Source organism: Mytilus californianus, unplaced genomic scaffold (genome assembly GCF_021869535.1).
Source record: "Mytilus californianus isolate M0D057914Y unplaced genomic scaffold, xbMytCali1.0.p SCAF_14, whole genome shotgun sequence".
Lineage (NCBI taxonomy): Eukaryota > Metazoa > Mollusca > Bivalvia > Mytilida > Mytilidae > Mytilus > Mytilus californianus.
In genome coordinates this window covers 38,150,073-38,163,437 of record NW_026262626.1, presented here as the reverse complement: position 1 = coordinate 38,163,437, position 13,365 = coordinate 38,150,073, and the positions used below count along the sequence as shown (strand labels likewise).

Sequence of the window (13,365 nt, the reverse complement as noted above, 5' to 3'; positions counted from 1 at the left end):
AAAACTAAGCAAAAGTTTCAAAGTTAATAGACCATGAATGAGGGGGCGGGGCCATAAAATCTCCATGGTAATGAGATGTGCCAATGCTAATACAACTGCATACCAAATATCATTGACCTACCACTAGTGGTTCACCATGAACTAGACCTAAACACAAACTAAAAACATGTTGACGCCGCTGTCACAGGAAACAGCATATTGGGGACCAAAAATCCAAAATCTAAGTACATGGTAAGATTCAGCATATTAAAGAATCCCAAGAATTCAAATTTTGTTGAAATCAAACAAAGGTTAATTTTGGATACTTTGGACCTCAATGTGAATCAATTTAAAAAATGCTTGTTTTTGGCCCCTAATTCCTAAACAGTTAAGACAATAACCCCTAAAATCAATCCCAACCTTCTTTTAGTGGCATGGAACGTTGTGGTACAATTTCATAGAGACACACTGACAACATAACATAACATTATACGACCACAAAAATTTTGCGGTCATATAAAAACAAAAGTTGCTATTATCTTTTGAAAATTTTGCTTAAATAAATGACTCATTTCCACCGTATGGAAAAATGGCAAAAAAGTCTTCAAACAATTGCCAAATAATTTTGGTGCACAACTTCAACATGTGTGCAATATATCTGCAAGGTTTCAGGGATCTGGGTTGAAAATATGTAGGACTAGTTGATTACATAAAACTGGTACCATGTTTTGCGAATTTTGAAGAAAAAAAATTGCTAGGTTACCAAGTACAGAAAAATGGGGGAAAATTCCTCATATAATTCCATAGTAGCACAACTTCAACATGTGTGCAATCTTTCTGTGAAGTTTTACTCCACATCACCATAAAATAATCTGGTTTAGGACTTCTTCCACGGTGGTACAAAAATTCGATGAAATTTATTCAAAGCTGTCTTTTACATAATACTACATAATAAATATGTAATATTTATTCCATGTTTTAAACAACTGATAAAATCTTCACAGGCTTGCACTTTATGTATTGGCATAATATGGAAGGAAGGTACTATTACACAAACTATGAAGACCTGTATGAACCTCCAGGTACATTTACATGTGGGAGTAAAACTACAAACAAAGGTCAAAACCACCTAATTACTCATCAGGAGTTGTATCTTGGTTATGAAACATCTCAATAGAAAGAATATCTACAGGCACACCTAAAATTTATGTCATAATTAAAGGTCAAAGGTTTATGACTTTTTGAACACTCTCTTTTTTCTCAAGAACAACATCAAATAAAAACTTTACTCATGAAATTTCTCATATGGTTTACTATTTCAAATGGTAAACATTTATCTTGAAAATATGAGAATTCATTTCATGTTATAACACTTCAAAAGAAACAACAATCAAATAATCATTTTTCATTTTTTTTCACAATGAAAAATCACCTTTATATGGAATAAATTCAATTACGAGTTAATGACTTTCTCATAAAAATGCATCTTTACTTACTTTTTAAATTTTCTTTTAATAAAATTTCAATAAATAAATATGACTTGTTTACTTCAGTAGTTAAATCTTGAAATGATCAAATTTTACAATACTTTAACCTAAAAGGTGAACAAGCCAATTTTTATTTTTTTTAAAAGTGTCGTATAACAGCCATAAAAATTACATTTAACATAACTGTTACATTTTAATAGCTATGACAATACTTTTTTTCAACTCCATTTATTGTAAACATTTTTAAAATTTTGTGACATCATGTTTTCAGTACATTGTATTGTCAAAGATAACATGATTGTAATTTTATAATACATGTAGTGTGATAAATATTCTATTATAAATTCACTTTCTAAATACTTTCATGCACAATTATTCTACATTTTTGTAATTAAAACATCCAAAATAAATATACAGCTAAAATCAGTCCATTTTTTTTTATATAACATTTCATATTAGAACTAATTTTCTTTACTATCCAAAATTTAGCTGTATTTTTCGAACTTGTTATACCCTTTTTGACAATTTTCACATTCATTCATTTTCCCATACATTTCCTATATAACAATGCTTTTGTTTTTATGTCATAGCAAGAGTCCATTGTTCAATGACATCATTTACTCCAATTGATCCCCAATCGGCGTAAATCAATCTTAAATATATGGAGAATGTGTCCATGGGACACAGATGAAGCCCCCACTTCCATATAACATTATAAAGGGACATAACTCAAGAACGGTAAAAGTGACACAATCCAAATTCGAACTTGATGTGTGTTTTGTGGTAATAATCATTGTGTACAAGTTTCATAGCATTTGGTTGAAGCAAACTAAAGAAAGAGAACAGAAACCAATTTTGGGACGTACGGAAATACAGACAGACATACAATTGTAACACTTAATTTCCCCTCCGCTGCGGTTGGGGCATAAAAAAGAACTCGAAATTGGGCTATTATTGAGTGACAAAATATTTGTAGAACAGACAGACAGATGAAAGGTTGGACAAGATGATTGCAATATAGCCCATACTTCTAGAGTGGGTATAAAAATACCAATTTTAAGGTATTTTGTCTAATAATGGAGGTTATTGAATCAATAATCTTTTCCACTCAAAGCCAGCTACTTCAAAATCAATGAGTGGTTGACCCTTTTTAAGTGGCCACAAAATTATCATAAACACAATCAATCTCTGGTATACATAAACATATATATATACTGACCTGTCTAGTAGCTACTGGATCACCACATGTAGAATATAACTCTGCCACACATAGCCAAATATCTATCATTGTAGGATCCATCATCAAAAGTTTACGACACAGGGATGCTGCTTCTTCATATCTGTAAAATTCCAAATTTTAATCAGTTAAAAGAACTGGGTGAGGAGACAGTAGTTCACTTAAAATGACATCTGTGTGGTTCAAAAAAACATGCAAAAGTCTTTGGGACATGATAATTTAATAATCAGTACACCCTTCATAAAGATTGAGAAATTCTATCATTTTCCCCATGAAGTTGAGCTTAACAGGTGAAAAGAGTGTAAAATCTCTAAAACTAGTAAAATATATCCTGATCTTGAATTTTTGGCTAATCAAAGAATCTTTAAACTGACATCCCTTTTATTTTTGTTCCAGTCAATAATATACGGAATTAAAATTTGTTTTTTACAGAAATATATATTTTCCTCATTCCAGCTGTCCATTAAACTTCGCATGCAGGCCAAATATCAATAGATGCCAAGAAAAGATTGACGAATATTTTACTTGTACAATTAGTGTCAAACTATCAGCAAACAGGAAGTGGATACATGGCAGTTGTAAAAATTTCTTACTCATTACAGCTACAGACCATATATTAAATCATTTCCTTACATAGAAGATAGTTATCTTTCAGAAAACTTTGAAAGTTTTCTTTCAGAAGGACAGACACACGGTTACTAAATAAAGGCAACAGTAGTATACTGCTGTTCGAAATTCATAAATTGATTGAGAAAAAAACAAATCCGGGTTACAAACTAAAACTGAGGGCGATGCAGGTAAAAACCAATCAACACAAAACTAGGAAGTGAACAAAAACAAAAAGAATCAAAATCAAACATGGATTTTGGTTGATACTTTTGTGACTGACAAACAGACAAAACAAAGACCAATGTCTGCATATGGATAGGAGGCAGACATAATTACTTAAGACATTTGAATGATATTTGAAAATTTCTATTCACATAAAATCACATGTTACGTTCCAATTTAATAGCTTTAAATTTCTCTGGTCCTTTTAAAAGTGAAAAACGTTTTTATCGCATGCAATAAAACTTTGTATCATGAACTACATTGACATGTATGTTATACCACACGAAACTGACAACAATACATGACACGCAATTATTAACTTAATTTTTTTATTTCATCATAAAATAGAATTATGTAATGTTTATGCAACATGACAACCTTAAAGAAAAAGGTCAACAATCAAGTTCATTCTTTTTTTCAATTATACACAAGGTCTTTTGACAATCAGATTAAAATCAGGTCATAAATTACCAATTTTAACACTAAAAAGATTTTTTAAGTTTTTAATTGGTGTGCATTTAAATATGTAAACGATCCTGAATGAATTACGAGCTTCATATTTCTTTAATTGCCATCGTGACTGGTTACCGATAATCATATTGAAAAAAAGTAACTAAAGGTCTAGACCAATTATACTTTAATTACCAATAATTATGGATCAAGTATGGATTGAACTAATTACTCTGCTTTGCAGTTTATTTCAGGATCATAAGGTTAGATTCACTATTGAAATATAATATTTAATGGTGACATATATACAAAGAAAGATAACTCTCACAGGTTTTTATTTTCCCCAAAACTACAATAAAACATGTTACAAAAAACTCTCAAAAAGCCACAGATTAATGGTGGAACCAAGAGAGTGACAGAAAATAAACAAAATAATTTTTCAATAAACTGTTGACACAGAGATATGTCTTGCCTGTTGGCATAAAATTCAGAAAAAGACAATCTGATAAAAGCAACATTGCTAATTAATTAAAAGTCGCTGGACCAACTAGTGGGCATGGTTGGTAGGGCCTCGAAATGGTTGACAAACTGAGATGTATAGACAGCAATGTAACTTTATGGAAAATATTGTCTAATGTAAGTAGTTCCTATCAAACTAACTTAATCAGAAAACTTAACATTAAAAATTTTTAATTGATTGAAAGTCACTGGACCATGACCTAGGGGGAAGGGCCTTGAAATAGTTGTCAAACTGATATGTACTGATAGTAATGCAACTTTATACAAAATATCATTGATCTATCCCAAGAAGTTCATATCAAACTAACTTAAGCAGAAAACTTATCATTGAAAATTGCTTATTTATTGAAAGTCACTGAACGATGGCGTAGGGGGCAGGGCCTCAAAATCGTCGTCAAACTGATATGTACTGATAGGAATGCAACTTCATACAAAATATCATTGATCTATCTCAAGTAGATCCTATCAAACTAACTTAAGCAGAAAACTTAATATTAAAAATTGCTTATTAATTCAAAGTCACTGAACCATGACTAAGGGGGCAGGGCCTCAAAATAGTCATCAAACTGATATGTACTGATAGTAATGCAACTTCATAATAAATATCAATGATCTATCACAAAACAATTCGGAGTACTGAATCCAGTGGTGTAATTATTTTTTTTCTAGCTTCGATAAACGATCTATAAAATGATAAGGTGGGTTACTCATCAAATTTATACACATTTTACACACACAAAATGTCTACAAAAATGACAAGTTGGCTGAATTTACTTGCATGAAATATTTTTTGAACATCGAAAAAAGACAGGCATTATGTTTGTTAACCATATTAATATCATTATGTGAAAAATCTACACGAGAAACTGTATTTTGGTGACATAAATCAATTTTTATTAAAATTTGGTCTGTTAATGGGTTGATGTATAAAACCCGGTCTGTTAATTGGTCTGTTAAGAGTTATGAATGACAATAAAAGTATAATTTGATTGCTATATGGGGTGTTATCTGAACAAATGGGTAGGTTCAAGACGAGTGGCTAAAATCTACGAATTGAAAATTGATAAAAATGGTTTCAAAAAGTGTAATATTAATTTCATCGTCGCATATATCATGTGGATTCTGTTTCATTGTTATGAACGACACCAATTTGTCATCTACATAGGTAACCAGTATATGAATCAGAGATAAACTTCGTAATGTAACAAAACATCAGTAAGTAAAATTGTTTTTTTTTTAATTTCAGCATGAAGAGAAAAAATAATAAAATGCTTCGCTGGGCACAGCTTGATACGACCGCAGAGGTCGAACCCTGAACAGTTGGGGCAAGTATGGACACAACATTCAAGCTTGATACAGCTCTGAATTTGGATTGTGATTAAATATTTGACACAGCATAGGTTTCTGACACAGAAAGAATGTGGTCTAAGAAATAGATTTTTTTTTATTTACCTATTATGGTCCAATGTCCAAAATCAAAGTACATGGTTAGATTCAGCATATCAAAGAACCACATATATTCAATTTTTGTTGAAATCAAACAAAGTTTAATTTTGGACCCCAACTTGGACAAACTTGAAAACTGGGCCCATAATCAAAAATCTAAACACATGTTTAGATTCAGCATATCAAAGAACCCCAAGAATTCAATTTTTGTTAAAATCAAACTAAGTTTAATTTTGGACCCTTTGGACCTTAATGTAGACCAATTTAAAAAACGGGACCCAAAATTAAAAATCTAAATACACGGTTAAATTTGGAATATCAAAGAACCCCAATAATTCAATTTTTGATGAAATCAAACAAAGTTTAATTTTGGACCCTTTTGATCTCAATATGAATCAATTTGATAGCGGGCCCACAAATAAAAAATCTAAATACATGGTTAGATTCAGCATATCAAAGAACCCCATATATTCAATTTTTGTTGAAATCAAACAAAGTTTAATTTTGGACCCCAATTTGGACCAACTTGAAAACTGGGCCAAAAATCTAAAATCTAAATACATGTTTAGATTCAGCATATCAAAGAACCCCATATATTCAATTTTTGTTGAAATCAAACAAAGTTTAATTTTGGACCCCAACTTGGACCAACTTGAAAACTGGGCCCATAATCAAAAATCTAAACACATGTTTAGATTCAGCATATCAAAGAACCCCAAAAATTCAATTTTTGTTAAAATCAAACTAAGTTTAATTTTGGACCCTTTGGACCTTAATGTAGACCAATTTAAAAAACAGGACTCAAAATTAAAAATCTAAATACACGGTTAGATTTGGCATATCAAAGAACCCCAATAATTTAATTTTTGATGAAATCAAACGAAGTTTAATTTTGGACCCTTTTGACCTCAATATGAACCAATTTGATAGCGGGGTCCACAAATAAAAAATCTAAATACATGGTTAGATTCAGCATATCAAAGAACCCCATATATTCAATTTTTGTTGAAATCAAACAAAGTTTAATTTTGGACCCCAATTTGGACCAACTTGAAAACTGGGCCAAAAATCAAAAATCTAAATACATGTTTAGATTCAGCATATCAAAGAACCCCATATATTCAATTTTTGTTAAAATCAAACAAAGTTTAATTTTGGACCCTTTGGACCTTAATGTAGACCAATTTGAAAACTGGACCCAAAATTAAAAATCTAAATACACGGTTAGATTCGGCATAACAAATAAATAAATGTGGTCAAAGATTTTACAAATCTAATGCGCCATACTGTGCAATTAAAGATTACTTCTTGAAATTTTTCAATGGAGTTTGCAACCATAATTATCCATTTAAATTTACCATAGTGCTAACTCAATCTATTTTATAATAGAATTTAAAATATAGTGTCAAATCTTTCATATGGATTTTTTTGTAAAAAAAAAAGATGCAACATTTGCAGATATTTTTACTGGTCTTCCTTTATAAATATGCATTTCTTTAAACATAATTTAAAAGCAGAGTAAGGGAAGTAACCAAAATGTTGTATTTGGATTACCTCCCTTACACTGTTTTAAATTATCTTAATTGTTCATTAACCATTACTTTATACATAATTTAAAGGCAGTGTAAGGGAGATAATTTCAATGATGTATTTGATTTATCTCCCTTACACTGCTTTAAATTATGTTTTGTACTAAAGTATTTGTCCATTAACCAGGACAACCTTGTTTTTCCCCCTTTTTTGCCTTAATTCCTAAACGGTTTGAGCCATAACTCCCCAAAGCAAATCCTAACCATCCCTTTGTGGTATGGAAACTTGTAGTATAATTTCAGAGAGATCCATACACCATTCCACAGTTATTGTCTGAAAACTAGAAAATGCTTATTTTTGGCCCCTTTTTGGCCCCTAATTCCTTAACTGTTGGTACCATAACCCCCAAAATCAATCCCCACCTTCCTTTTGTGGTATTGAACCTTATGGTAAAATTTCAAAGAGATCCATTCACTTAAACTAAAGTTAGAGTGCGAAAACCAATGTGTCTTTGGACGACGACGCCAACGTCATACGACCGCAAAAATTTTTTGCAGTCGTATAAAAACGATACAAAAGCAAGCACGTTTGCGGACTGCTAGTCGGCTAATAACTTACGATGGAAAAACATCATTACTCGAAAAATAAAATTAATATTATGCTTTTGTTGTGATTTCTAGGAATATAAAATATTCTTTTTGTTACACATTAAATCAGCACCCAACACAAATATTGAAAAAAACAAACTTACTAATGTCAATTTCTTGTTTAGAACCACGTCTTACTCACGATTAGAAAACAACGGTCATATTCTGTACTTGGTACGGACATTTCCTTAGGCAGGAAATGACAATGATTACTTGGTAGAAAAGACAATGCATACCGGAAAACGCATGGAATTTAACCAGCTGCATTGCAACACATGACAGATACATAGATGTTGCAGACTTTGAACAGACACAAAAAATAAGGCTGATTGATTTGGTCACAAACTATAAAGTTTATACGACAATAAAATATTTGATTTGATTTGATAACTTGGCGTAATAATAGATTCATGCATATTCCAGCGGCCAATCAGTCCATATCATGCTATATTGAAGTGACACATCTTTCAATAAAATGCAAAGAAATAAAAATAAAATAAAAATGCTCTTACTATAAGGATACTGTTGCACCGTATTGTCATTTTTTCTTCACAAGTACATCTCATTCTTAACTTTTTCAATGGGAAAATATAAAGGTAGCAAAACTATTGTCGTGGCTAAATAACTCTTAACTGACACGATTTAAATTATCCAACCCATTAACAGACTTTATTCCCCTAATATTCATTTAAATGTGCAATTACTCAAGTTATATTACAATTATAAAATATTTCTCAATGTCAATTTATTTTTTAGAACCAAAGTACTATTTTGTGTCCTTTAAATGATATCTAAAAATGGTTTTATTCGCCTTTTATCCAAAAAATTGCTATGCGTATAAGCATAAAAACCACATACTTGCGCGACGCCTTTTAGTTTTACTGAAAGCTGCAAAGGCTATGAAATTATTTTACAGGTGGAAAATGTTCTATGATAGATATCATTTTGTCAGACACTTTTCTTTATTTGATTTGGTTCTCATAATATGCCAATAAAATGCTCCGCAGGGCACAGCTTGATACGACCGCAGAGGTCAAACCCTGAACAGTTGGGGCAAGTATGGACACAACCTTCAAGCTTGATACAGCTCTGAATTTGGATTGTGATTAAATATTTGACACAGCATAGGTTTCTGACACAGAATGAATGTGGTCTAAGAACTTAAAAATTTTAAATTGGACATTCACCTATTATGGTCCAATATCCAAAATCTAAATACATGGTTAGATTCAGCATATCAAAGAACTCCAAGAATTCAATTTTTGATGAAATAAAACAAAGTTTAATTTTGGACCCTTTTGACCTCAATGTGGACAAAGTTGATAATGGGGCCCAAAAATCAAAAATCTAAATACATGGTTAGATTCAGCATATCAAAGAACCCCATATATTCAATTTTTGTTGAAATCAAACAAAGTTTAATTTTGGACCCCCATTTGGACCAACTTGAAAACTGGGCCCATAATCAAAAATCTAAATACATGTTTAGATTCAGCATATCAAAGAACCCTAAGAATTCAATTTTTGTTAAAATCAAACTAAGTTTAATTTTGGACCCTTTGGACCTTAATGTAGACCAATTTGAAAACGGAACCAAAAATTAAGAATCTAAATACACGGTTAGATTCGGCATATCAAAGAACCCCAATAATTCAATTTTTGATGAAATCAAACAAAGTTTAATTTTGGACCCTTTGGACCTCAATGTGGACCAATTTAAAAACGGGGCCCAAAATCCAAAAACTTAATACACGGTTAGATTAGGCATATTAAAGAACCCCAAGAATTCAAGAATAAAACCCATTGAAATTGGTCAAGAAATAAGCAATTTATACGAAGTATCTTCTTTTGCACAATACTGTGCAATTGAATATTTCTTGCTATTGCGCAATACTGTACAATTGACAATTTCTTGCTATTGCACAATATTGTGCTATTGGATATTTCTTGCTATTGCACAATACTGTGCAATTGAAGATTTCTTGCTATTGCGCAATACTGTGCAATTGAAGATTTCTTGCTATTGTGCAATACTGTGCAATTGAAAATTTCTTGCTATTGCACAATACTTATTATATAATAATTTACACATCCTGTTTGGTGTGTATCTCCTACCATATCATTATTATTTGCTTTTAAATATAAAACAGAAATAACCAACTTAAAATGAAAAATTTTAAAAGAAGAAAAAAAAAGGAAAAAAAAAAAATCCCCCCCCCCCCCCAAATTTTTTGAACCCCCTTATGATTCATCACACCCAAACTCAATCCCAGCCTTCCCTTTGTGGTATGGTACCTTGCAGTACAATTTCAGAGAGATCCATACACTTGAACACAAGTTATTGTCTGGAAACTAGAAAAATGCTTATTTTTGGCCCCTTTTTGCTAAACATTTTGGGCAATTACCCCCAAACTCAATTCCAGCTTTCCCTTTGTGATATGGAACCATGTAGTACAATTTCAGAAAGATCCATACACTAACACACAAGTTATTGTCATGAAACTAGAAAAATGCTTGTTTTTTGCCCCTTTTTTTGCCCCTAATTCCTAATATTTTGAGGCAATTACCCCCCAAAATCAATCCCAGCATTCCCTGTGTGATATGGAACCTTGTGGTACAATGTCAGAGAGATCCATACACTAACACACAAGTTATGTCTGGAAGTTACAAAAATGCTTATTTTTGGCCCCTTTTTGGTTCCTAATTCCTTAACTGTTGGTACCATAATCCCCAAAATCAATCCCAACCTTCCTTTTGTGGTATTGAACCTTATGGTAAAATTTCATAGAGATCCATTCACTTAAACAAAAGTTAGAGTGCGAAAACCAATGTGTCTTCGGACGACGACGCCAACGTCATACCAATATACGACCGCAAAAATTTTTTGCGGTTGTATAAAAATCCGTATATTTAACAGAGTTTAACATTAAATTGTGCGTTTTACTCTTAACAGACGTATAACCAACCCGATTAACAGACCAACCGCCCATATAGCCGCATACTCAATATAGATTAACCGACCAATCTCTCGGTTAGCCGAGTGTCGGCCGTGAAGTAGTTCCTATCAAAATAACTTAAGCAGAAAACTTAACAATTGTTGACGCCTCCACCATTCGCCTGAAAAGCAATCCCTATGTCTCGCTTTCTGAGACAATTAAATCATTTAAAAAACCTGACAAAAAAACAATGATGGATAAAAGATTCTCTTATCTATGGATAAATGAAAAAAATAATCAAATCAAAAGACAATAGGTTAATGTGACAAATAAAAGCACTACCAGTTATCAATTAGCTAAAAAATTGTGTTATCTTCTAAGGAATTGTTCTTTTGATCCCAGAGAAATGTCGTAAATTAGTAGCAGCAAAGACAAAACAATTACTTCATATGATGGATATTTCACTATGTGCAATAAAACTGTCTAGCGTGTGCACCTATTAAAATATTTCACAGTCTGACACTTTGTAAATTATTTTAATTTCTTCAGGGAATACTTTAAATAAGTTTTGTCTTTTAAATTGGTGAATTAAACATGCATATAATTAAACAAATCTGTTTAATAAACACAGGATACAAGCAATAAAACTTTTGAAGCAAAAAACAATTGCTGCAAGAAATCTGTCTGCATTTTTGTGGAAGAAAAAAGAATATATCAATACATCCCATTAATTTGGTATACATAAGCCACAATTAATGTCTTCAATCCAATTAAAGGCAGATTTATGTTGGTACAAGTGTAATATTTCTGCCGGAACATTAAACTTGCATTTTTTTACAGGTAAATCTTCCCATTTCTCTACGTAAGACAGGTAATTAATAAATTACAGGTAATTCTAGGCATGACATTTTAACAGGTTGTTTTTTTGTCCTCTTCACCTGTAATTTTAGTACATATCTATAATTCTTAGAGTTTACATGCTTAAGCCGATAATAGTTTCAATGCCACACCTAAATAGTTCTGATGATTTATGAAAAGTCTTTAGGCTAATTACTTTTAACAAACATATTTTTCATTGTTTTTTTCCGTGACATTTTTAAATACTGTAAAGCCAGATGTTTCTGGCTTGCATTTATTATTGTGATTGTAAAACAATAGGCAAACATGAAGATAACAAAACCTTTAAATAGACTTATTAAGAAGGGATATAGTTACGATACTGTTGTCAGGTCATTAAAGATTGCATATTTTGGCGTTAATATTGATTCACTTATAGGGTCTTTGCATCGGCACTAAACACATTTATTTTAAAAAAACCAGTTGTTGGCATGACACGGGTTATGTTCTTCTCATATATGTTATGATGGTATGATACTAAACCCCTAACGGGAAGGATTGTGCCTGATATTCATATGATGAAGACATAATCTTTCAATCAGTTTAATTGAAGTCTGGAGCTGGCATGTCAGTTAACTGCTAGTAGTCTGTTGTTATTTATGTATTATTGTCATTTTGTTTATTTTCTTTGGTTACATCTTCTGACATCAGACTCGGACTTCTCTTGAACTGAATTTTAATGTGCGTATTGTTATGCGTTTACTTTTCTACATTGGCTAGAGGTATAGGGGGAGGGTTGAGATCTCATAAACATGTTTAACCCCGCCGCATTTTTGCGCCTGTCCCAAGTCAGGAGCCTCTAGCCTTTGTTAGTCTTGTATTATTTTTAATTTTAGTTTCTTGTGTACAATTTGGAGTTTAGTATGGCGTTCATTATCACTGAACTAGTATATATATTTGTTTAGGGGCCAGCTGAAGGACGCCTCCGGGTGCGGGAATTTCTCGCTGCATTGAAGACCTGTTGGTGACCTTCTGCTGTTGTCTGTTCTATGGTCGGGTTGTTGTCTCTTTGACACATTCCCCATTTCCATTCTCAATTTTATGAAAGATTATTATAACATTTTTTGCACTAATGAAAGCATAAAAAAGGAATGCTTGATACATGTGTATAATATAAAGTTTAAAGTTGAGGTGATCACAAACTACCCTAAACCAAAACTGTAATCCAGCTTAAACCAAAATGGTAATCCACCTTAAATCAAAACTGTAATCCCCCTTAAACCAAAATGGTAATCCATCTTAAACCAAAACTGTAATCCACCTTAAACCAAAATGGTAATCCACCTTAAACCAAAACTGTAATCCACCTTAAACCAAAACTGTTATCCACCTAAAAAACCAAAACTGTAATCCACCTTAAACCAAAATGGTAATCCACCTTAAACCAAAACTGTAATCCACAATAA

The 13,365-nt window shown here is 31.9% G+C and overlaps 1 protein-coding gene across 1 annotated transcript in view; it reads right to left on the bottom strand.

Moving 5' to 3' along the window:
• The window catches only part of LOC127724473 (zinc finger C3H1 domain-containing protein-like), an 87,256-nt gene that overhangs the window by 18,041 nt on the left and 55,850 nt on the right, over positions 1–13,365 (bottom strand). Inside the window, exon 25 of the mRNA XM_052231440.1 lies at positions 2,686–2,806. Coding sequence (XP_052087400.1) covers positions 2,686–2,806 — 121 coding nt within the window. The remainder of the gene's footprint in view (positions 1–2,685; positions 2,807–13,365) is intronic.